Source organism: Brassica napus, chromosome A5 (assembly GCF_020379485.1).
Source record: "Brassica napus cultivar Da-Ae chromosome A5, Da-Ae, whole genome shotgun sequence".
Classification (NCBI taxonomy): domain Eukaryota; kingdom Viridiplantae; phylum Streptophyta; class Magnoliopsida; order Brassicales; family Brassicaceae; genus Brassica; species Brassica napus.
Genome location: NC_063438.1, coordinates 22,446,792 through 22,470,914, shown reverse-complemented (window position 1 = coordinate 22,470,914; position 24,123 = coordinate 22,446,792). Strand labels below are relative to the sequence as shown.

At 37.9% G+C, this 24,123-nt stretch overlaps 9 protein-coding genes and 1 long non-coding RNA gene across 12 annotated transcripts; 8 read left to right on the top strand and 2 right to left on the bottom strand.

The window, feature by feature from the left end:
• Window positions 1-2,939: 2,939 nt before the first annotated feature.
• LOC125609007 (transcription factor HY5-like) lies at window positions 2,940-3,917 on the top strand. The gene is made up of 3 exons (XM_048779701.1): window positions 2,940-3,152; window positions 3,258-3,447; window positions 3,544-3,917. Exons 1-3 carry the CDS (start codon window positions 3,089-3,091, stop codon window positions 3,740-3,742), a joined length of 453 nt encoding a protein of 150 aa, XP_048635658.1. The 5' UTR covers window positions 2,940-3,088; the 3' UTR covers window positions 3,743-3,917.
• A 754-nt stretch (window positions 3,918-4,671) lies between these two features.
• LOC106422820 (rhomboid-like protein 14, mitochondrial) lies at window positions 4,672-6,066 on the top strand. The gene is made up of 2 exons (XM_048779700.1): window positions 4,672-4,969; window positions 5,055-6,066. The coding sequence occupies exons 1-2, from the start codon at window positions 4,751-4,753 to the stop codon at window positions 5,829-5,831; spliced, it is 996 nt and encodes a 331-aa protein (XP_048635657.1). The 5' UTR covers window positions 4,672-4,750; the 3' UTR covers window positions 5,832-6,066.
• A 371-nt stretch (window positions 6,067-6,437) lies between these two features.
• Window positions 6,438-7,716, top strand: LOC106345291 (protein SUPPRESSOR OF NIM1 1-like). Its single transcript, XM_048779127.1, has 2 exons — window positions 6,438-6,906; window positions 7,012-7,716. Exons 1-2 carry the CDS (start codon window positions 6,438-6,440, stop codon window positions 7,653-7,655), a joined length of 1,113 nt encoding a protein of 370 aa, XP_048635084.1. The 3' UTR covers window positions 7,656-7,716.
• Window positions 7,717-8,602: 886 nt separating this feature from the next.
• Window positions 8,603-10,169, top strand: LOC125609006 (leucine-rich repeat receptor-like serine/threonine-protein kinase BAM1). The gene has a single exon (XM_048779699.1). The coding sequence runs from the start codon at window positions 8,723-8,725 to the stop codon at window positions 9,908-9,910; it is 1,188 nt and encodes a 395-aa protein (XP_048635656.1). The 5' UTR covers window positions 8,603-8,722; the 3' UTR covers window positions 9,911-10,169.
• Window positions 10,170-10,676: 507 nt separating this feature from the next.
• LOC125609005 (probable ADP-ribosylation factor GTPase-activating protein AGD15) lies at window positions 10,677-12,487 on the top strand. 3 transcript variants are annotated; one of them, XM_048779697.1, is made up of 8 exons: window positions 10,717-10,916; window positions 10,995-11,053; window positions 11,148-11,238; window positions 11,332-11,386; window positions 11,518-11,608; window positions 11,707-11,908; window positions 11,973-12,135; window positions 12,224-12,487. In XM_048779697.1, coding segments are annotated over exons 1-8 (714 nt in total). In that variant the 5' UTR covers window positions 10,717-10,865; the 3' UTR covers window positions 12,226-12,487. The 3 variants fall into 3 exon arrangements, with proteins under 3 accessions (XP_048635655.1, XP_048635654.1, XP_048635653.1); XM_048779698.1 differs by having other exon boundaries at window positions 10,677-10,916; window positions 11,148-11,386; XM_048779696.1 differs by lacking the exon at window positions 12,224-12,487 and having other exon boundaries at window positions 11,973-12,146.
• Window positions 12,488-13,500: 1,013 nt separating this feature from the next.
• Window positions 13,501-15,094, top strand: LOC125609003. The gene is made up of 4 exons (XM_048779694.1): window positions 13,501-14,049; window positions 14,121-14,208; window positions 14,295-14,411; window positions 14,518-15,094. The coding sequence occupies exons 1-4, from the start codon at window positions 13,595-13,597 to the stop codon at window positions 14,566-14,568; spliced, it is 711 nt and encodes a 236-aa protein (XP_048635651.1). The 5' UTR covers window positions 13,501-13,594; the 3' UTR covers window positions 14,569-15,094.
• Window positions 14,764-15,395, bottom strand: LOC125609004 (mavicyanin-like). Its single transcript, XM_048779695.1, has 2 exons — window positions 15,212-15,395; window positions 14,764-15,092 (listed from the first exon to the last, which is right to left on the bottom strand). The coding sequence occupies exons 1-2, from the start codon at window positions 15,393-15,395 to the stop codon at window positions 14,887-14,889; spliced, it is 390 nt and encodes a 129-aa protein (XP_048635652.1). The 3' UTR covers window positions 14,764-14,886.
• A 169-nt stretch (window positions 15,396-15,564) lies between these two features.
• Window positions 15,565-17,042, bottom strand: LOC106452007 (kinase-interacting family protein). Its single transcript, XM_013894012.3, has 3 exons — window positions 16,974-17,042; window positions 16,714-16,788; window positions 15,565-16,570 (listed from the first exon to the last, which is right to left on the bottom strand). The coding sequence occupies exons 1-3, from the start codon at window positions 17,017-17,019 to the stop codon at window positions 15,684-15,686; spliced, it is 1,008 nt and encodes a 335-aa protein (XP_013749466.2). The 5' UTR covers window positions 17,020-17,042; the 3' UTR covers window positions 15,565-15,683.
• A 441-nt stretch (window positions 17,043-17,483) lies between these two features.
• LOC125609002 lies at window positions 17,484-18,925 on the top strand. Its single transcript, XR_007339513.1, has 4 exons — window positions 17,484-17,669; window positions 17,917-18,294; window positions 18,395-18,557; window positions 18,652-18,925. It is a non-coding gene; the product is annotated as an uncharacterized LOC125609002 (long non-coding RNA).
• Window positions 18,926-20,502: 1,577 nt separating this feature from the next.
• On the top strand, window positions 20,503-23,814 carry LOC125609001 (putative cyclic nucleotide-gated ion channel 19). The gene is made up of 11 exons (XM_048779693.1): window positions 20,503-20,967; window positions 21,048-21,239; window positions 21,319-21,417; window positions 21,491-21,628; window positions 21,723-21,971; window positions 22,100-22,348; window positions 22,450-22,595; window positions 22,695-22,772; window positions 22,863-22,992; window positions 23,094-23,340; window positions 23,427-23,814. Exons 1-11 carry the CDS (start codon window positions 20,503-20,505, stop codon window positions 23,768-23,770), a joined length of 2,337 nt encoding a protein of 778 aa, XP_048635650.1. The 3' UTR covers window positions 23,771-23,814.
• The last annotated feature ends 309 nt before the right edge of the window (window positions 23,815-24,123 follow it).

Sequence of the window (24,123 nt, the reverse complement as noted above, 5' to 3'; positions counted from 1 at the left end):
TGCATAGGTTTATTTTAAAATGACTTATTTAATTTTGCTATAAATAAATATTGAAGCTTAAGGGTTCACCACTTTAACTATGAACTTTAAACATTTTCTATATATGAACACACATGATTTTTGATAACCACTGTGATAATTACCCGATTAGATAACAAACTCACATGTTTAGGCCTTTGAAGCTTGTTAATAGTAAAACATAAGATTATGGCTTTAACATTTGTTTACATGTAAGATTCGAAGTTTCCATAAAAGGATGAATCCAAGGAAGGTGTGTTCAGATGGTGTTGGAGCTAAAATGTTAAGGCTTTGATTTAAATCTCTCAACAGCTCAGATTCTTTAATTAGGAGAGATAAAGGGCCAAAAGGCTTTATTGTCTAGCCTTAAACAGAAACTGAGCATCACATCACTTTCACTTTCACTTTCGTACATCAATATTTGAAAACTGAGTCTATAGACTATGAACTTGGGGATAAATTTTAGACCATTCTGTTGATATGAAAACTCAATTGTCGCTGTGACACATTAATGTTACAGACCATAGAAAATTGCGGAACCAATAAAAATAAAGAAGACCTGAAGAGTTTTGTGTATGTTGTTTTTGTGGAGCAGACAGTGCTCTTTTCTTTAACTATACGTTTCCTGTTAATGTCTCTTTAGCTTTCTGGCTTGTCTCTCTTAGGAGCCCAATCTTTTTACCTTTTGTTTTCAAAATACTTTCATTAATTTATAATAACTTAAAATATAATGTAGACGTTTTACATTACATAGTGTTTATTGGCTGTTTTGATAATAATATTAGATCTTTGAATCATCATGGGAAATGTAATAGTTATTCTAATAGTTGCTTTCTTATAAAGCCTACCTTGAATGTTGGATCGTTAAGACTCCTATGAGTTATTTTACGATCTGTCTTTGGACATGCATGTCTGTCTCTAGGGATCCTTCTTCTGAGAATTTCGATATAAATAACTTTAGAATGTCTAGTAGTCTAATGATGAATGTCTAGTCCTCTTTATACTTGTAATTATTAGGTAATATAATCAATTATTTAATTTTCATATACGACATGTCTAAAGAGTTAATTAGTATTTATCTCGAGTTAGAAGAGTTTGTCATATGGTTAGTCGGTATCATAAGTAAGAACAAAAACAAAACAAAAACATATTTCTTTTACATTATTTTCAAAGAGACCCAAAATTTTGACATCACTTAACTATATATTAAGACCGATTTCATGCATGCATCTTTGTGACTATCGTAGATTAACTTTATAATGCTAGAACAAGAAAACCAATACCGTTTAGTTTGTAGCTTAATTACATCTTTGTGACTATCGTAGATTAGACGTTTATGGAAGTAATATATAGAGGCATGCAATAGTATTGTGCCAAAAAGTTATAGCAAGAGAGATCATTATCATGAGATGTACTCCTAAATTAACGTGGCATGTTCATGCATAGACAAAGATGCAATCATATCTCCACGTTTGCATACAACTTCATATAATCAAATCATATATATAGTCCTACAAACAAAATGAATGTCTGCTAGCTGCTGATGAAAATCAATCATTTGGATAGTACTTCGTCAAAAAGTGACATCAAATTATTTTAGTTGATTTTAAGGCACGGGGATCCCTTTGGGTGATACACATTACACATACTCTGACTCATGATCCAATTTAAAGAAGAAAACGGATAAAATAGCACAAACCAAAGGTCGACAGGCCATAGGTTTTTAATGTGTATTAGTCCTGAATCTTGAAAGATAATACGACAAAAAGTTTATGTACGTTAATTTTGTATAATATCATGTAAGAGTGATAAAGAAGATTATTTTAACCAGCATTAATAAATCACCAACAGAGATTTCAAACCTTATTTTCTTATTAAACCCGCCAGAAAGCTCCAATACCAAAGTTAGTCGCATTTGATCTAGCAATCTAGAGCCGGCCGGTTCTAGTGACAAGTCCGAGTCTCAATGATTTATAACCTCTAATTCAGGATTCATTATGGATAAAGCCTATAAATTTCTTGATATTCCTAGAGGAAAATTATTAAAATTGTTAGCTAAAATAGAATACTAATACTTACTTTTTCTTTTTTTTAGAATACTAATACTTACGATTATAAAATCTTTATAATTGCTACAAAACCTGAACATCTGCTAACTTATTCCACCACGGTGTTAATTACCAATAAAATTCATAACCAATAAGGTGTGGTCTGGTGGTTTGTTTTTGTGTACAGTGGACTAGCTCGTCGTAGATAAAAATTAGCAACCGAGTTCCACAATTTACTAAGCTAGTGTTCAATTTGAGTGGTAAGAATAGCCGCACTTCAACAAGCCTTGGGACTGGTCTGGTTTTAATCCGGAATCCATCCCATTATTAAAAATAGTACAAAAGAAAGTTAATGGTATACTTTTTTTTTGGTCAAGTAAATGGTATAAATTAAGTTCACAAAAGCAAGGAATAGAAACCAAACAAGGTATATATCGGACTATCATCAATATATGGCTACATGATGAGTGTGCTGTGCATGCCTTCTACCGTTCTACGCCATGCAAACAAATACACGCACATAGTCTCTGACTTTGTCTGTATAGTACGTTTGTATTGTTCTAGACAGTAATTATGGTCTTAAAACCCACACGCTCTGTCAATAAAGCTTTGTTTCCATAAGAAATCATGAACACAGTTTAAAAGCAAAAACAGAACAATCAATTGTGGTCACAATCAAAGACTTTAGAATCTCAATCAGGTAGTATAGTTTAAAAAGGAAAACGGAGATACATTATATATGCTCTGTTAATTTCGACCATTGGATTGAGAGAGACTCTTGCACTTGTGGTCTTGCATGAACATACGTGTTCTTCTATAAGCCAAACATAACATTTTCAAGACTTTTACGTCAAAACGAGTTGTAGAGTTATATGGTGGTGTTTGATTGGTTTCGGACTTTGCAGTGGTCCCAAAGAAGAGAAAGAGAAGCCATTTCATTGGTTCGGTATTCTCTTTAACATCTTACTCTCTCTACTACTCTGGTCTTCAGCAATATCTGAAAAGACAAGTAAAATATATTGATGTCTCTTCAACGACCCAATGGGAACTCGAGTTCCTCTTCGTCCCCCAAGAAGCACAAAACTGGTAGTTGTTTACTTGTTTTTAATGAAAATTTTGTTTTTTTTCCTATTTATTTTGGGTTTAAGAAAGTGGGTTGACCAAAAAAAAAAGGGTTTGTATAATTTTCAGAGGAGAGTGACGAGGAGGAGTTGTTGATGGTTCCTGACATGGAAGCAGCTGGATCAACAGGTGTTCTAAGCAGCAACGCCGACGACGGAGTCAACAAACCGGAGATTGACCAGACCCAAAACGTAACCTCAACCGCCAAGCGGGGCCGTGGACGAGACCCAGTCGATAAAGAATACAGAAGCCACAAGAGGTGAAATATGAATCAGTCATTTTTACTAAAGTTATGCAATTGAAACGTGAAAGAAGTGATAATGAATGTGCGTTGGTTTTGGTATGAAATAAACAGATTGTTGAGGAATAGAGTATCGGCACAAGAAGCGAGGGAGAGGAAGAAAGTGTATGTGAGTGATATGGAATCAAGAGCTAACGAATTGCAGAACAACAATGATGAGCTTGAGGAGAAGATCTCTACTTTGATGAACGAGAACACAATGCTTCGCAAAATGCTTATCAACACTAGGCCTAAAGCTGATGACAGTCACTAGGATGATAAAAATCCTTTAACTAACCCAGTGTTGTATGTTTGTCTTTTTGTTTGTATACAAATAACATCAAGTTGCGCATAACATTGTCTCACCAAAAAGTTGATCTTTTAAAAAATCGGTGGATAACATGTAATTTTATATTTGCATAATCAAGAAAGAGAAAAGGTAAAGACTTCATAGAGTTTAATCAAGAAAGACAAAAGGCTCGGGGTTTATTTTTTTAGTTTTTTATTATTAAAATTTGTTTCTTTTTCTTTTTGGTTTTTTTTCTTAAAAGAAAAAAAAAAAGTTAGACCAATCGCGGGCCGCCACGACACGTGGGGTCCGCGCTATAGTGATGAACTTTAGGAGAGAGAAGTTCAACCAAAAGAACTTTAGGAGAGAGAGGGTTCATGGGATTGAATTATTTTATTATTTTTTTTTCTTGGTTTTTGTGTGAACTCCCCCCATGAACTCTCAATGGGGGTGCTCTTAAAAGAGTTTAGCAGGTCTGGTTATGAAATTTTTGGTTTTCGGTTGAGTTAGATTTTGAGTTGGTGGGATTTTAAAAATGATTTCGTATTCGGTTTGGTTTGTTTAAAAAAAAAACTGAATCATCCAAAATTAACCGCAATTACCAAACCAAATTAATCAAATTAACCAAACTTAACCAATAATATATAGTTTTTTGAAAAATAAATCGAAATCTAACCAAACCCCCCTCCCCAAATTTGCTTCTTTACGGATAAAATTATACAAATCTAAATTAACCAGAAGTCTAACCGTTTCGGTTTACTTAGATGGAATTGTTGCCAAACCGAGATAACCGAGAATACCAAACCAGAATAAACAGAAGTATCCTAAACCGAGAGTTTAGTTAGACAAAGGTGGGTCCCACGTGTAAAGAAGCGTCTGGAGGATTTGTTTTCGTAGAGACCAGACAAGTAATAAATAAATGAGATTACTTTACGAATCCGAGAGAGATTTTGAAGAAGAAGATCACAAGTAAAGAACCATCTCGAAGCTTCAATGGCGTATTCTGTTGAAGGAAGAAGAAGAGCAAGCGGAGGGATGCTTCCTCTTCTGGCCCTCAGCACCGTCGCTGAGTACTACAGACTCCCGTGGAAACCTCCGGTGACGGCGGGTCTATTAGCCGCCAACACTCTCGTCTATCTCAGACCGTCTTTTATCGATCCGTTCATCCCTCACATCAACGAGGTCTGGTTCAATCCAAACCTCATCCTCAAGGTAAACCCCAAATTCGATTCTCTTTAATGTAATTTCTTGAGAGAATTTGAGATTAGAAGAATCCAAAGTTTGTGACTTTTTACAGCACAAGGACTTGAAACGCTTCTTTCTATCACCGTTCTACCATCTAGACGAGCCTCACTTAGTCTACAACATGATGTCTCTTCTCTGGAAAGGTATCAAGCTGGAGACATCCATGGGAAGCAGCGAGTTCGCTTCGATGGTGTTTGCGCTTCTCGGTATGTCCCAAGGAGTCACGTTGCTGTTAGCCAAGTCCCTCCACGTGTTCTTCGACTACGAAAGAGCCTTTTACAGTGAGTACTCCGTGGGGTTCTCTGGCGTCATCTTTGCTTTGAAAGTTGTTCTCAATTCTCGGGATGAGGATTACACCAGCGTGTATGGGATCTTAGTTCCGACTAAGTATGCTGCTTGGGCAGAGTTGATACTTGTGCAGATGTTTATGCCTAGCGCTTCGTTTCTTGGGCATTTGGGTGGGATTCTTGCGGGGATTCTCTACTTGAAGCTGAAGAGGTCTTCTCACTCAGGTTTAGACCCTGTGAGTATGGTTGTTAGAGGTGTTACTCGAGCCGTGACTTTGCCGTTGAGGTTTCTGAGCAGTTTGGTTAGGTCTCGGAGGAGGAGGATAACAGGGAGAGGACGAGTGGGGAGAGGTCAGAGTGGTGTCTGGAGATGCCAGTCGTGTACTTATGACAATTCTGGTTTGCAAAGTGTTTGTGAGATGTGTGGCTTGGGACGAGGTAGAGGAAACGGATGGTCAGTGAACCAGAGACAGACACATTCTTCTTCTAGTGATATTCCTTTGGATGAGCTGCGTCGTCGAAGAGTAGAGAGGTTTAGTTAATTTATGGAACTGTGAATGAATCTGAAGCTGAAGCTGACTCATTCATTGCATTAGCATATGATTAGAGAGGTTTCTTCAAGCTGTTTCTCTTTTCATGTATTTCAGTGGAGTTACAAATAGTGTTGGCATAACGAATCTGTATCACTAACTAAACCATATGTTTGATCATTCATCAGTGAGTCTCCAGCTTTTAAAATACATGAAAAAGAGAACATTAGATTTCTTGGAACCAAAATCAAACCACTAATTTTCATTTGAAAACATATTGATATTGTCATTTAAATACCGAATTGATTAAATTTAGTGCAACGTAAAACATGTATTGGGATATATAACCAATCACAAGTTTATATTTGCTGATTTCCATTTTTAAACTCGTTTCTAAGAAGTTATGAATTTACTTGTTTCTCAAGTTTTACTTGTTTTCCAAGATTGTTTTTCAAAATTATTCATTGAAGACTAATTTCCTTAAAAGCATTGAATGTATTGAATCCTATAGTATATTTTTTTTTCCTAACAAGAAAAAAGTGAACGTATATATTTGATACCATATAGTCATAGCTATTCATTTAGTAACTAAATCGAAAACAAAAACAAAAACTCCTAATGCCTCCTCCGCAAGCTAGGCTTCCATGGGAACTGGAGGAAGAAATACTCACTCGTCTTCCACCTAAAGTTCTCGTTCGGTTCAGAACCGTATGCAAACAATGGAACTCTCTTTTCAACGACAGGAGTTTCATCTACAACCACCTGTCCCTCCCCCGTCCTCAGTTCATCCTCCTGACCAAACACACCATTTATTCGATAGACATCACCGATCCAACTATGAAGTTGCTTGAGCGACACACCTCTCGCCTTGGTTTATGTTTGCATAACGCAAACATCACTACATGCGATGAGTTGTTGTTTTTTAACTATCCACGCCCTTGGGAGAAGAAGACATCACTCTGGAATCCATGGCTGAGACAGGTTAAGTGGATCAACTTGGTTGTGGACAAACACTTCGATGTTTTTGGGTTAGGGTACGACAATAGTAGGCCTGAAAAGGTTTACAAGATGTTAGGGTATATGAGATGTCCTTCCAAAGTCCAGACAATTAATAGCTACCTCCAGAGAGTTTCCATGGAGGTTGTGGACAATGTTTACAAGATGTTGGAATATTTTAGAAGTCCACCCGAAGACCAGATAAATGTATACCCTGACAGAGTTGTGATCTACGAGTGTGCGTTTCAAACGTTGAGGTTTATTGATACACCTGACGAGGACATGCCCATGTCTGAAACAGCTAAAAGTTCACATGTGTCTTTGAATGGAAATTTGTATTGGATTGCTTGCAATCGCCAAACTCGCGAGTATTTCATCCAAAGCTTTGACTTCTCTAGTGAGATTTTCAAACCCGTCTGTCTCCTTCCGTTTCAAGAAAGCCCTTCTTGTGATGAGCATGTTCTCGCGGTTTTCAAAGGAGATCGGTTTTCGTTGTTAATGCAATGCTATTTGACAAGGAAGATTGATATTTGGGTAACGAAGAGGAAGATTGATGATACAGAGGAAGTGGTGTGGATGAAGTTGATGACTCTAACAGCAACTAACTTGCCAAAGTTGTTTAATAAGCTTTATGGTGTTAGTTACTTCATCTATGACAAGACACTAGTCATGTGTTGTGGGGACGATGAAAGTGGAAAGCCTTGCATCTATATTGTCAAGGGAGATACGTGCGATAAGATTCATATAGGTGCTGACCTAAACAGCCTTGCATCTAGGATCACTTGGTTTTCTCACTGTGCCTATGTTCCAAATTGGACTTCTGTTCCTTTAGAGTTTTAGATTGCGTGAATATCATGTTGTGCCTAGTATTATCAGGGTTTTATTTTCTTTAAGTTGTGCCATGTCCTTTGTTTTATTTCAAAATTAATGTGCATTTTGGAAGCTTGAAGTCTCAGTTTCATACAGCACATGCAACATCAAGATTCTATAAATGATCTTTCTTGGATGATAGAGACTTATAGATGGATTGATTTGGAGATTGAGGATATAATATATGAGACTTGTTGGAATTTCAATTTGTAAAGTTAGGTTAATAGAGTTTAGCGTTAGTCTATTACATGTATCTTCTTCACAAGACTTTATAAAATCTCATTTTGGCTATAACAAGCCTAGATGATTTTCATTTACACATCAAGGAATAATACTCCTTAATGTAGACATGGGCATTCTAACTAAGTGATAACTAACAATTAGATGTTTTTGGACTTGGTTAGAACTTAGAAGAAGCATCCGAAACTGTTTATATTGAAGTCAGTATCGATAGGTGATATTATTGGAACTTTAATGTGTTAGTATATGTGCTAGTTTAGTTGAGTAACCGAATTTCAAACAAATTTGTCGGTAAGTTCCAAAAGTCTTAAATCTAGTACAATAATTGAATCGTGTGTTATTACACTATTAGGGAACTTTTGTATACCAAACAAATTCAACTAGTACTGAATATAATGTAAGGAAAATCAAATCAAACAAACCGAAATTTAATTTAATTTTTTTTTGTATATTTCTGATAACTTTCTATGTATATCCAAAACTTAATCGAACTTGACTTTCAGGATTAGATGAATCTGCTTCATCTTTGAGTTACCTCCTCTGAGGAGTTTTGAATGCAAAAAGAGAATACAACCGCCAGTGTCACCGACAAGAGTCAAAAAAGAGGCGTAATAAATTAACAAACACATTTTCTAACAAGAATCCATAACGTTAACATTCACTCACTATCACACACTCTCTCTGACTTCATTATTACCCTCTCCCACGCGCTCCCCTCTCTCCCTCTCTTTAAATACAAAACACTCTCACCAAACTTCAAAGAGAAAAAAAAAGATAACTAAAATAAACATCAAAACATGAACTACACTTTCTTCTTACTTCTCCTCACTCTCGTCCACTCCACTTTCTCTTCCCTAGCTCCAACAGACCAAGCCGCTCTCGAATCCATCAGAGACTCCTTAACCGACATGCCCGGCTCAGCCTTCTTCTCAACTTGGGACTTCACAACCCCTGACCCTTGCTCCACCTTCGCAGGCCTAACTTGCACTTCCCTCGGCCGTGTCTCCGCCTTATCTCTCGGCCCTAACCTCTCCGGTTCACTATCTCCTTCCATCTCCAACCTAACCCATTTGACCCAACTCGTTCTCTACCCCGGTTTAGTCACCGGACCTCTCCCTCCTCGGTTCGATACCCTCCCTCTCCTTCGAGTCATTTCCTTAACCAGAAACCGCTTAACCGGTCCTATACCAAACTCTTTCTCATCTCTCTCGTACCTCCACACTCTTGACCTCAGCTATAACCAACTCTCAGGCTCTCTCCCTCCGTTTCTAACCACACTTCCTCATCTCAAAGTCCTTGTCTTAGCCTCAAACCGTTTCTCCGACAACGTTAAACCTGTCTCTAGCCCTTTGCTCCATTTAGACCTAAAGACGAACCAAATCTCCGGCCAACTCCCACCTCTTTTCCCCACCACTCTCCGGTACTTATCCCTCGCCGGAAACTCAATCTCCGGCGCAATCATCCCCTTGGAGCCACTCACAGACCTTACGTACATCGATCTCAGCATGAACCGGTTCACCGGAGCGATCCCACAATCACTCTTTGGCTCCACAACCACATCAATGTTCCTACAACGAAACAACTTCACATCCATCAACGCCACGTCACTGTCAATGTTACCTCAGGGCTCCGTCGTTGATCTGAGCCATAACTCTATCTCCGGCGAGTTGCCTCCTTCCCTCGCCGGAGCAGAGTCTCTGTTCTTGAACAACAACCGTTTCACAGGAGAGATTCCAGAGGAGTACATCAAGAGCTTGGTCAACGGTACGACGAAAACGCTCTTCTTGCAACATAACTACTTAACGAGATTCCCGTGGAACTCTGGCTTTCAACTACCGGACTCTGTTTCGCTCTGTTTGTCGTATAACTGTATGGATACGGATCCAGTTGTTGGTTTGTCCACGTGTCCGATAGAAGTTGCACCTCTGCTCTCAAGGCCTGCTATACAATGTTCTCGCTTTTACAACCACAGCTCCACTGGTTAAAGATCAGTTTGTTTTTTTTGTTTGTTTGCAAAGAAAATTGTCAAAAATGACATTTTTAGAAATTGAACCGTTGTGACTGGTAGTGTTTTCTTATTATAAAAATCTAAAGTGTGGTCCTCACGTGTAAATTAGATTGTAGTGTTTATGGAATATATACAGATTGGTCATTTTCTCTATTTTGTATTTTTCATTGAGTTCATATTGAGTTGCATGTGCCATTTGGAAGAGGAAAATATAGACACCATTGGTTTTTCAGATATTTTTTTTTCTTATCTTCAGTTAGTATTATCTTATAATTAAAAAACGGTTGAAACTTTTTTTCACTTTGTTGGAGAGCACTCAAGATACCGTTTATATAAAAGATATTTATTAAGATCCAAGCTTGTTGGACATGGATGAGTTAAAGGATTTGTTTAGAACTTAGAAGAGCCTAAAATGGTGTTGATTTTATAAACCATTAACAACATAAATTCCAGACAAGTAACTGTTTACAGACATATCGACACAGAATTTGAAGTAACAAAGCAGCATAAAGCTATATCTGATTTGTCAGAACATTTAAAGAAGGAGTCCATGTTGAATCCTTTGAAATTTGATTTCCGTTCATATAAAAAAAAAGAAAAAAAGTTTTCCCTCACTTTCTCATCACCTTGGGATTTCATTTCAGTCTCTTTCATTTCAGACCCTTCACTTTCTCCCAACTTCTCTCCTCCCATTATTAATTGTGTTTCCATAATTAAACAAAAATAGAGAGAGAGAGCTGAGGTGTCGAAGTCACGGATATAAAAAGGGTACGAGAAACCGTCACCCTTCTTCTTCTCTCTCGCTCTTTGATCTTTCCCTCTTGTCTCCTTCAAATCCGTTCTTCCTCGAGATCATTTTCCTTCTCTATTACAAACTTTTGTTTCATTTTCAATTGCTTCCCTCTCCCCTCTCTCTCTATTCTCACATCAGAATGAACGGGAAGGCCTCTGTTTCCAAGGAGCTCAACGCCAAGCATTCCAAGGTTCCTCCATCTTTTCTATATTGCGTCTAAAAGGTTACGTCATTACTTTACCCAATCATGTGTGTGTGGTTACTACAGATATTGGAAGCACTTTTAAAGCATCCAGACAATCGAGAATGTGCTGATTGTAGATCAAAGTAAGCATCATGAAGATACTACTATTCTTCTTCATTCAACATAATGATTAGAGTTTTTGTGTTTGTTTGTTTGATAATCTAATCTATTTTGTAGGGCACCAAGATGGGCAAGTGTGAACCTTGGGATATTCATATGTATGCAATGTTCTGGAATCCATCGCAGCCTTGGTGTCCACATCTCTCAGGTTTCCTCGTTTTTTTTTTTTTTTAAATTCTTTGTGTTTGAAACATGCATCAGACACGTTACTGATGTTGATGGTTTTTTTTTTCGGAAACAGGTGAGGTCTATAACTCTGGATACATGGCTACCTGATCAGGTTGCTTTCATGCAATGTAAGCTCCTCTTATTAGTTAATATTAATTTAGTTGATATTCATTATCCGTAAATATAATTAACCCATTTAGTTGAAACTCAGTATCAATCCCATAGCTTGATTGATTGATCTTGTTCTCTTTGTCTGTAGCTACCGGTAATGCTAAGGCAAATCAGTATTGGGAATCAGAACTGCCTCCTCATTTCGAGAGAAGTTCAAGCGACGCGTTTATCAGAGCAAAGTATTGATTCTTTTCTATGCTACAAAGTGTTTGCTGCATTCCTCATTTGCTACAACACAATTTACAGCTTTTTGTTTTCTTCTATTTGTGCTTCTTAGATACAACGATAAGAAATGGGCTTCACCGGGAGGTAAACAACCGGCTCCTGTAGTTAACCAGCTAAGCTGCAAAGTTAGTCACTCGGTAGAGAGAGGACATAAGCCTGAGACTCCAACGAAAACAAGAACTCGTTCCCTCGATGAAGATATCCTTCTTAAGCACGTTCTTGAAGTTACACCACCAGAAACAAGAATCCGTGCGGTATGTTATCTCACCAGATTGACGTAGAAGGATCACAAAACATTTAACTCTTTCTACCATGCAGGGCTCGGTAGATATGAAGATGAAGGAGAATGTATATGTTCTACCTCTACCAGTGGGGATAAATGTCAATAAGCCAAATCAAAAGAATGAGATTTTCTCTGGAGATTTGTATCAGAATAGAAGAACCACCATTGCACCACCCTCGAGCTGGGCTACTTTCGACTGTAAGGCTTAAAGGCTTACAACTTTTTTTCTTTTACCATATGTGAGCAAGTCTTAACGTTTCTAAACCTTTATATGTGAATGAAACAGGAAGAAGAAGAAGAAGGAGAAGATGGAGCTTTTAATCATCATGTGGGCTTTTAGTTATGGTCAACAGGTTGGCAAAGATGGGGTTATGATGAACTCAAAAGTCAACAATGGAGTTTTGTTCTGTTTTTCTATGTTTCTTTTATCTTTCAATATATATTTTTCTATATTCAATCTTGGTTGCTTGTAACTAAATCATTAAAGTACAATGGGAGAGAAAGATCTTGGACCAAAAGAAAAAGCAATAAAAGTCACCAGTGTGTATTATTTTGAATTGTTGTACAAGCAATATCAATTGATTGGTCCATAATGATTGCAACAGTCACTTTTCTAAATGTCTCATCTAATGATGATTGCTTCTTATTATCTACCCCCATCAACTTTATTCCTTTTCTTGCTTTGGTAATATGTATGATTCAAGGGAGAACTTGTTGCGTGGATTATGTAAATGCTTTCAAAAGGAGAGTGGCCCAAATGGTCTTGTAACTGTGATACCTAAGAAGTTTAAGTTTTTACAAGGTGGTTTGGTCACAGGTGCAGGAGCTATGGAGGGACTGGATTGTGTTCGATGCACAAGCATGATTTAATGATGTCTCCTTACCTGCTTTTGTATATGTTCAATGATTGATAGTGAAAGACCTTAGAATGTTATATATATGGTTGCTACTGACTTGTTTGGTTTTATCTTCAATCTCCATGGTCATCATGTTGCATACAATAGAGATTGCCACATCTTGTGTCTTTCCAGTCTACGAGTCATTTTAGAAAATCAGTGTAAATACAATTTCTGTTAGTTTAAAGCATATGATTAAAGCTGCACAGGTTCTTATTTGATTTTTTTTTGTCTAATAGAAAAAATTAAAAGACAAACCAATCGCGGGCTGACACGTGTCAGTGGGATCCGCGAGTAGTGCAAGAACCAAGTTAAACTCGGCTCTTATAGAAAACGCGGAAAACACGGTTTTTATAAAAAACCGGGTAACCCACCCTTTAAGAATCCTCTTAAACGCCAGCGTTAAAAATGGTCTTATAATGGATGCAGACTTTTGAATAATGTGCACAAAATTGTTTAACGGTAATTAAACGCTTTGTAAAAGACTACTAAGGGCAGCTAGGCAACGTCTAAACTGATTTTTCTAAAATTCAGTTCTCTTATAACCGATTTATCGTGTAAAACGCCTGAAAATTTACTTTTGTAGGCTTCACATTGTGTAAAATGGTGGTATCTTGGTTTTGGTTCCATCGGATACCGAACATTCGGTGTTTAAACCAAATAAAACCGGATTAAACCGGTTAAAGTTCCGGTTTGTCTCAGGCGCGCATCTTTAACCGAATAAAACTCTTCTCGCCCTCGATACTCTCTTCCTTATCGTTATGGCTTCCGTCGCTTTGCCGGCGTTCACCTGCCGGAGCTCAGCAGAACCGACGAAGGAGCTTCGCGTCTGCACGAACCGCACCTGCCGTAAACAAGGCTCATTCCAAATCCTCGAGACGCTAACGTCCCTCGCGCCTCCCCAACTCCGAGTCAATCCCTGCGGATGCCTCGGCCGATGCGGCTCGGGTCCGAACCTCGTCGCTCTCCCTCAAGGCCTCTTCCTTCGTCACTGCGCCACGCCTTCTCGAGCCGCTGAGATCCTGTTCAGCCTATGCGGCGACGGCAGGGAAGCTTCCTCTTCCTCCGCCGTCGCGGAGGCTCTCTCCGCTTTGGCGCTCACGAACAATGCTCTCACTCAGATCGAAGCTGGGAACTTCGAGGAGGCAGAATCGCTTCTTACACAGGCTTTAGAGATGAAACCATACGGTGGATTGCATAGAATCTTCAAACACAGGTACAAGAAGGTACAAATTTTGTTTTCTTGATACTGGTTATTCATAGATTGTTGGAATCTTGGGATTGTAGAGCAGTGGCGAAACTAGGAATGGTTGATTACTCTGGGGCTCTTGAAGATATAAGCCAAGCTCTAGCATTAGCTCCTAACTATTATGAGGTAATACTCAGAGATGTGTAGCTCTTTTGAAGTTCTATATGTTCTTATTCGAAAGCTTACTGTTGGTTCTATTGTTTATATAACAGCCCTACATTTTCCAAGGTGATGTTTACGTTGCACAAGGTCAATATGATCTCGCCGAGAAGTCATACTTGAAGTGTTTAGAGATAGATCCTACCCTTCGAAGATCAAAATCATTCAAGGTTTGTCTCGTTTTATTTAGCATTCAAGCATAGTGGTGTCTTCAGTTTCTTACAGTCTCATAATCTTATTTGAAACCTATGGTTGGTGTTTTAACTATCATTGCAGGCGCGGATTGCAAACCTTCAAAAGAAAGCTGTTGAAGCAGATGTGAGTTAAATCCTGACATTTGGAGTTGTTTTGAATGCATATAGCTCACTACATATCTGTCATTTTAAGGGCAATTCTTTTCTCTGTCAAAACCGTTGCAATAATGTCTCTTTCTTTGGGTAGAGGGGTTTTCAAGAGTTCCAAATTACGTTGTTTATAGGTGTCATTAGTATATCAAGTGGTAATGAGATTACGCTGTCTATATTATTCAAGCTAATGATATTATATTATTCAGATGATGTTATTCAAGTATATGACATTATTCTGGTGCTAGAGATGGCACAAACAACAAGCTTCCTATCTTTGATTATCACTCATCAACAATACTCAAAGAGTTGCATTAATACTTAGCTTCTGGCCATTCTCGCAATGATCGTACATTGCACAGATGAACCAGTGCTCTCCAACCTCTGATATAATTATTGAGTCGTTGCCGTTGGTGAAGAGAGAGATGTAATTATCTCTTCCACAATCTGCGTAAGCGGTAGAGTTAACTTGCATAACGTTATGCTGGTCCTTGTTGTAGTTGAAAACTGTTGAAGAAGAGAGGCAGATTTTAGCCAGGATGGAGTTGGAAACAACTGATCATAGTTTCTTGCAAAATGGTATGGAACAAAGGACTACTAGAGAAGCTAGGAGTTAGGGAAATTACCTAAGACATCGCCGACATGAAACTCTCTTCCCTGTGTCCAGTTGGTATAGTTTGTCAAGAGTTCCCAGCCAGAGCTGTCGCCAACTGTATGGTTTGCTCCTTCAGACTTTAGCATGAACGAAGTTAAAGAGAAAATGGCAGAGAGTATCATCAAGCTGGAGAACCAGCTTCCCTGATGAAGCATTGTTATCTCTTTGCCTTTGTTTTCTCTATTTTTTTCTGAAGCTCAGTCTAGGTTTATAGCAGTAAGCATGTATGGGTGGGAAGGTCATGACATTGTTGTGTTTGCTAGATTAGTTAAGTCATGTAAACCATACATTTGTGGATTGAGGAGTCACAAATAGTTTGCAGGGTAGAACAAACTGTGCATCAGGACGATGCACTAAATAGCATTAAAAGCAAGGCGGTAGAACATACACATAGTCATGTATGTATTGTTCATAGTTTACTAATACAACAAAGGATAGATTAATTAGGCAAGTTGAGAAGTGCAGCATGATGGAGCAGCTGATGGGTTAAGGCTGGACTTTGTGAAGAGGTTAATGTTGTTCAGTTTCTTCAACCATTTGAATCCATTTTTCTCTTCGGATTTGTTCTCCTTCTTCTTCTTGGTCTTGTACTTATCCAGGCCAAAGCATCCGGTTGAGACCTTATCATAGACAGGCTCGGAGTTCTGCGATGCCTGAAGCGAATAGATGCGGTCCTGGAGGATGCAGACCTTGTGGAAGTGGTCATCCCTCATCTTAAGCACACACCTAGCGAGCCCAACAGCTTCGTTCTTCATGAACAACGCCTCAGTGGCTAGCTCTCTGTTCTCCTCCAAGAGAGACGTGACTTTGTATCCAAGATTAGCGTTTTCCTCCACAGCCACTTCCTTCTCCATCTCCAGCAACATGACGAACTTCTTCAACAGCTCTATGGTCTTGGCGGCTTCACAAAACTTCTCCTCCTTGTTGAGTAACTCGTCTTGCAGAATCTCCTTGTCCAAGTTTGCAGTCACAAGTTGGGACACAAGCTCGTCGACTTTCTCTGAAACCGCAGCAGGATCTTCCATCTGTTGAAAGGATAAGGTGCTCTCGGAACTGAGCTCGCTACCGGAATCAACCTCTGAAACGCAGTCTTCGTCATCTTGGAGGAGGTGATTTGGATGAGAAGGTGCGTGTTTAAGCTGCTGGTTCGGTCTGGTTTGATGAGAACGGCCCAGGAGAGTGAGGTAGCCGTTGTAAAGGTCAAGACAAAGGGAGAGAAGTAGAGGTCTTCTGTGGTAAAACCATTCAGCACGTTGAGCAAATGTATCATCGTCTCCTTGGCTTTCTTCAAAAGCAGACACACGCAGGAGTTGCATCCGAGCTTCAAGGTCTATTGTTTCCAACATTTTCAGACAAGAAATGATGAGAGAGAAAGAAGACAAACAAAGAGAGAGAAAGTGGGTCCAACAGTATTATGCTTTTGTTTTTGAAAATTTGAAATTGAGGAAAGCTCCAAAAAGAAAGGAATAGTACCGGAGAGAGATGGCAACTGTGGAGGAAGATGAGTGACGACGTCCATGGTTCCTTTGCTCTTCATCTTCTTCAAACCTGAAGGGTACTTGTTCTTGTTAGTCATTTTTATAAAGGAAAAATGTAAATGTGCGTAGATCCAGAGAGACATGATATAGACATTGATGACTTTTCCAATAACGTAATAAATGTACAGAAAGAGATCTTACGATCATGGAGATTAATGAAAGGTTTTTAGTAGGAAGGAGAAGAAAGATACAAACCTTGAAACAGAGAGAGAAGAGAGCTGACACGTCTGGTCGTTTGCATCAGTGCAGAGCATATAACAGGCAAAATCCGCCAAAGCAACAAGCATTTGATTTTGTACCACTCATTTGTTAACACGTGGCTAAAGTATTTGGGTTTAGCCGTTGCGGCCCATTTACTATTGGGCTTAAAAGCCTTTCATCATTTTGAATTTTGAGATTCGAATTGGGTAAAAAGGCAGAAAGAAGATACACTGTAGAATCGATAGCATGTGTTAGTTGGTGACGAATTGGAAATTTTAATTTTGAATCCAGATCAGTAATGGCAATTATTGATCTTATGGCAGAGAAATATAAATGAATAAACGATCCTTTTTGAAAAAGGAAAAGTAACACGTTATTAGTATCTAATCTATTAAAACAGAGTCCTATTTAAAACTTACCATGGCATGTTTTAATTTCAGACCTATTAAAAATGTTATAACTAAAATATAAAAGAAACTTAATAACTATCTAATAAAACACGCTCCATTAAGGATGTTTTGTCTTCTTATCTTACTAATTTAATTTATATCTTCATTGGATTTAAAAGAAATAAAAAACCAAATTTAGTTTCGGTGATATCAGTTTGATCGTGGATCAGCCATTCTTTTTGATTCGAGCAAGATTTTCTATTTCTTCAATCATTTAGTTGAAAGAAATCTCCAGGTGCATGTAAGTCAATCAGATCTGTTTCATTCCATCTAATGCTCTACCTTTAAATTTCTTAATTTGCTTTTTGGATTTCACTGTAATTGAAATTGAAAATCTCTGCAATATCTCTTCTGGGCACAACAAAACCCATAATCTCTACAAATTCAAATCATGAAAAGTGAAAATCTCTACAATTTCATTTCTGGGTACTTAGGGTTTTGTTCCTCAATTTCAGAAGAAGTTATAAATTAAAAGAAATACTTTTCAGGTTTTGATGGACTGTAGAGAAGTGATGAGAAGAAAGAAAGTCTAACTTTGAGAATTAAGAAAATGAGAGGAGAACATAAATGGGTTCTTTGAATAAGAAAGCCATCAATGCCTCTACCAAATTCAAACACACTCTCAAGAAGGAAAAGAGAAGAAAATAGAAGGCTGAGTCAGCTCGGTCTCCGTTGAAGATGTTCGTGATGTCGAGGATTTTCAAGTAGTTGATGAGTTTAGACAAGCCTGGTCATGGACGAGTTGCTACTACCCTCTAAACATGATGACTATGACATGATAATGAGGTTCATAAAGGCGAGGAAATTGGACATTGAGAAAGCAAAGCAAATATGGGCTGATATGATCCACTTGGGGAAGGAGTTTGGTACCAATACTATTATTCAGGACTTCGAGTTTGAAAGTCTTTTACACGTGCTTTGTTATGTTGTTGTTGTTAACTCATTGGTCTATTCTGTATTCTTTAGGTACTGATATCTCTGCTGGAAAAAGAAGAAGAAGTCTCAGAGGAGAGGAGGGTGCAAGGGATGTGTCCTCTAACGTTAGAGGAGGTGGCTTTGGTTCTAAAAGCATTGGGATTCGACATAAGTACATAGATATACATTGCAGCTCGTGATATATACATCAGATGTAATATTCTGAATCCATTCAATTTTCATGACAACTGACGTAGTGCCAGAGAAAACATATATGTGATTCTTAGCTTACTATGTTGAGTTTGCAGGTATCTCATTTTTAAGAAAACAGCTTGACCACAAGAGATTCAAGGAGCTACTGGACTTGCATCACAACAAGCATGTGGGATCAGTTTGCAAAAGCTGTCAAAGAAGCTCTTGCGAGAAGAACAGAAACACCAACACATCGAAGAGTTGTCTTTTTTTTTTTTTTTGAAGTATCTAAGAGTAATCTCTGATAAACCTAAGGAAGAATATTACTTTTACGCAAACCTTCGTAAAAAAATATAGTATAATCTTTGATAAATCTCCTTGACACAACACAGAAAAGGTGAGATTGTTTCTTATTAGTTTTCGAAGCGTGTTTTTATGTAGCTAACTCAATTGTTTTTTTTTTTTAAATACCAACACAATAGAAACAATTTTAAAAAATATATATTAAATTGAACGCATAACTATGAAAAATATCCGCGCATCCGCGCGGGTTAAGCTCTAGTTATCTATTATTTCTACTACATGAAGAAAAGAAAGCATGATGACCTTCAAGGACCTGACAGGACAGGAGGGTAAGTAAAGAATTGAATGTCAGACACGCGGCTTAGTTTATTCACACTCTTGAATTATTAATTATTTAGTAAAGAGAAAAAGACCAAAATAGCACTAAATCAAGTTTTTGTTCTCAAACTAGCGCTCAAGATCAAAAGTCACAAAAATAGCATTCAAGGGGTGGGGTTTAGGGTTTAGAATTTAGGGTTTAGAGTTTAGAGTTTAGGTTTTAGGGTTTAGAGTTGAGAAGTGAGGTTTTGGGGATAAGATTTTAAATTTTTAAAAAATAAAAAAATTTAAATTTTTCAAAAGATAAAATGTTATTTTGGTCATTTTAGTTTTTGAGTGCTATTTTTGTGATATAAACTTAGAAAGATGCTATTTTGGAGATTTGCCTTTTAGTTAATGTCAAAAAGTTATATACTTATTTTTTTAATTGAGGATATTGGGCTGAAGTTCAAGTGATACGTTCCAACGACTTGTCCATACCTAGATTTTGTAATGAAACATAAAGTATAGTTTACCCTTGCTTGGTTAAACTAGGGTATAGTTTATCTTCGTCTGATAAAACAATAACAATTTAGTTGGTGAGAGCCTTACCCCAAGTCATTTCTCTCTCTTACCACAAGATTACCCTTGCTTGGTTAAGTTATATACTTGTTAAAATTTGAAAGTGTTTTTTTTCCATTTTTTATAACCATTGAAATTTAGAACATTATACGTATTTAGTTGGTGAGAGCCTTACCCCAGAAATTTATTATTTGGAAATTCAGTGTTTTAAAAATTAATATTTTGTAAAAAAAAAAGGTTAATATTTTGTACCAAATGAATTTTGAATTCAAAGAACAAAAGAACAACCCTTTGTACTAACCACGTTATGATAATCTAAAAAAAGTTAACTGCATTAGAATAAGCCAAGCCATGACTTTGGTGAGAATTCAATCTAATTCCTTTTAAAGTAGTTTCACACTTGACACTTCTTATTTTATTTTTTCATAACAGCTTTCTCTAAAGTTTATCATATAAAATAATTACACGATTTAACCATTTCGCAAAGTATAGTTACAAAAATGAGAAATGTTGAACTAACACAAAAGAGGCAGCTTCTTGAGGTTTTCTAGTGAAACGATAATACCTTTTTGAAGTTTCGTTGATGCATGTTCATAGGAAGATCCAGTATGTAACATTTATTTATTTATTTTTCACTTTAACGAATCAAGATTCCTTCAAAGTTCGACGTTTTCCTTTTCATTATAAAATTATTAATCCTTGACTAGCACAACACAGTCTCTGTCATCGTCTTCTTCTTACTTTCACCGTTTTCCATCTTTCTCCTACTTCATCTTGTCAAGAACATGGCGTCTCCAAACGAAAACGACGAGTTTCCCATTCTTCTTCCAGTTCCAGAAGCAAGATCTCGTGCTAACACAAGGGCTTTCAACTCAAGGAACCGTAGCGTTTCCTTCTCTAATTCAACTTACTCCACTAACAGAGTTGACAATTCAAGTGTTGTTTTAGGCTACACAGGCCCTCTTCGAACACAGAGAAGACCACCTCCCTCGGTGCAAATGAGTGGTCCTCTTTACTCTACTCGCAGACCTGATCAGTCTTTCTTCCCTCCCTCTCCTGTTCAACCTCCTGACTCCTCCTCTACCGTTGATGTTCCGTCTGAAGAAGATGAAGTCGTCTTGAAAAATGCAAATCTATTGAAATCTGGACAGCTAGGGATGTGTAATGATCCTTACTGTACCACTTGTCCTTCTTACTACAACCGCCAAGCTGCTCAGTTTCACACTTACAGAGTAGTTTCTGACACTAGGGTATGTTTTCTTCTACTTAGCTTGAGACCCAAGTAAATGTCATACACAACTGACACAAGCAACTTTGATTTTTTTTTTAGTTCCGCACTGCTCTGTATGATGATGCTAGAGGCTGGGCTAAGCGATTTGCTTCCTCTGTTCGTAAAATGGTACCTGGAATCATGAATCCTCATTCCAAATTCGTCCAAATGTGGACTCGTTTCCTAGCCTTTTCATGCTTGGTGGCTATCTTTATAGATCCCGCCTTTTTATTCCTTTTATCAATCCGACAAGTGCGTCTCCTTCTCTTGCTCCATCACTCTCTTGTTTAACTATATATATGTTTCTCATGATTTTTTGAGACTATTACAGGACAACAAATGCATAGAGATTGATTGGCCTAAGACAAAAGTATTTGTGTCTCTGAGAACTATGTCGGATCTTATATTCTTCATTAACATTCTGCTTCAGGTGTGTCTTCTTTTGCTCTCTTCTCCTATGTACAGTAACTTATTGGGCTTTAACGTCTTTCCTCATGTCGCAGTTTCGGTTGGCCTATGTAGCTCCTGAGTCTAGAATAGTTGGTGCTGGCCAGTTAGTTGATCATCCAAGAAAAATTGCTAGCAATTACTTTCGAGGAAAGTTTTTTCTTGACCTGTTGATAGTCGTACCTATGCCACAGGTTTGTGGTATTAACCGTTGAAACGTTTTTTTTTTTTTTTTTTTGAGTAATGTTAATTTGAAGATGTTCTTGATATCTCATGTGTGTGTTGCAGATAATGATATTATCGATGCTACCAGCACACTTAGGCACACCTAGATCAGAACTTGAGAAGAACATTATACGCATAGTATTTCTATTTCAATACATTCCAAAGTTATATAGGCTTCTTCCACTTCTTGCTGGACAAACACCGACGGGGTTCATCTTTGAGTCAGCTTGGGCTAACTTTATTATTAATCTTCTCACATTCATTCTTGCTGGTCATGCTATTGGTTCTTTCTGGTATATTGCAGGGCTTCAGGTATACATATTAGTCAGTACCACATTATGTAGTGTTTTCACAATACCTAGTGGTTTTATTGATTATTATCATGTTTGTATTGTTTTTTTTTGTTTCTTCTCCTTGTTGTATTCATTTCTTCTTTTCAGAGAGTTAAGAAATGCTTGTTACATGCTGGGAATTATACAATGGATGAACGTAGAAATCTTATAGACTGTGCTCGTGGGGTTAACTATGCACGGGAGTCACAAATAGCTCTCTGGAGAGATAGTGAGAGTGTTAATGCTTGTTTTCAAGAGGGTGGCTTTTCATTTGGGATCTATTTGAAGGCTGTCAATCTTACTACTCAGCCAAATATCTTCACAAGATTCAGTTACTCTCTGTTTTGGGGATTCCAGGTAAACTAAGCTCTATTATACTGATTGATGTTAAAACTATATAATATTTTTAATCACTGTTACTTAATGTAAAACTTTTTTTTTTTTTTGAATTGTGAAAGCAAATAAGCACACTTGCTGGAAACCAAACCCCAACTTACTCAGTAGGGGAGGTTTACTTTACAATGGGTATCATTGGACTAGGGCTTTTGCTTTTCGCTCGACTTATCGGTAATATGCACAACTTCCTCCAAGCTCTTGATAGAAGGTAAAATACACTTCATCAATAGTGTTTCAATAGAGAAAATACTTATAAGAGATGGTGACTTGACCAAGTGTGATGATGATTTTGTGTTATGTGTTTTAGGAGGATGGAAATGATGCTGAGACGGCGTGATGTGGAGCAGTGGATGAGCCATAGGCTGTTGCCAGAGGATATAAGGAAGTATGTTCACTTTATAGCCTCTTAAACTTTGTTTCTCATTTGAATTGGGTTGAACTTGAACTAACTCAGTTTTTTGTTCAACAAACGTAGGAGGGTGCGAGAGGCTGAGCGGTTCAATTGGGCTGCTACCAGAGGAGTTAATGAGGAGCTGCTTTTTGAGAATATGCCTGATGACCTTCAGAGAGATATAAAACGCCATCTCTTCAAGTTTCTCAAGAAGGTAATAAGCATCAGCACAGTGAATACACTGCTCCATAATTCTCTTTCTGTATAGTGTACTTTCCTCCAAAGAGGTAGTTCTCAACTGTTATCGGTTTGCAGGTGAGGATATTTTCGTTGATGGATGAATCAATCTTAGATGCCATCCGTGAGAGGCTGAAACAAAGAACATACATAAGGAGTAGCACGGTGTTGCACCGCAAAGGTCTAGTTGAAAAAATGGTATTTATAGTGAGAGGTGAGATGGAGAGCATTGGAGAGGACAGTTCTGTTCTGCCATTGTCAGAAGGAGACGTTTGTGGTGAAGAACTCCTCACTTGGTGCCTCGAACGCTCTTCGGTAGACCCTGGTACGCCTCCTTTTGCTAATAGCTTTGTGGTCTATGTGTTTGTAACTCCCTAAGATTGGAAGTGGATATGTTAATGAAACTTGCAGATGGGACGAGGATAAAGATGCCGACAAAAGGTTTGGTTAGCAACAGAAGTGTTAGGTGTGTGACAAACGTGGAGGCGTTTTCGCTGAGTGTAGCAGATCTTGAAGATGTAACGAGCTTGTTCTCAAGATTCCTAAGAAGCCATAGAGTGCAAGGAGCCATAAGGTATGAGTCTCCTTATTGGAGGCTACGAGCAGCTATGCAGATTCAAGTGGCTTGGAGATACCGAAAGAAACGACTTGAGAGATTATTGTTACAGGATAACATAGTGATAAAAGAGATGCGTGATGTGCCTATAGGTTATCGGTTAAGTTGGTCAGGTGTTGTCGAAGGAAGTGGGAAATAACTTGAATACACGTGGAAGCAGCTAAGTGGAGGAGAATACTTTATAGTGGACTTTTTTTTTTTCGTGTGCAATGTCGATGGTGTTCTAACAACCAGCTTTCCACCAGAAAAAAACGGTAACATAGATCAGCATCAATATAGTGTTTATCAGCATTGAATTAGACACTCTCCCATTTTGTTAATATTGGTTATATAAAGTTTTGAAATTTGATTTTGATAGAAGGTACATTGATGCTGGCAAACAAAAGCTTTGGGCTTAAGTTAACATCGTTTAGACAACCACAAAATCGTGGTCAAGTGGTACAACATAATTGGAAAGCTGATAAGCATTCTGGGTTCGAAACCTACCATTTT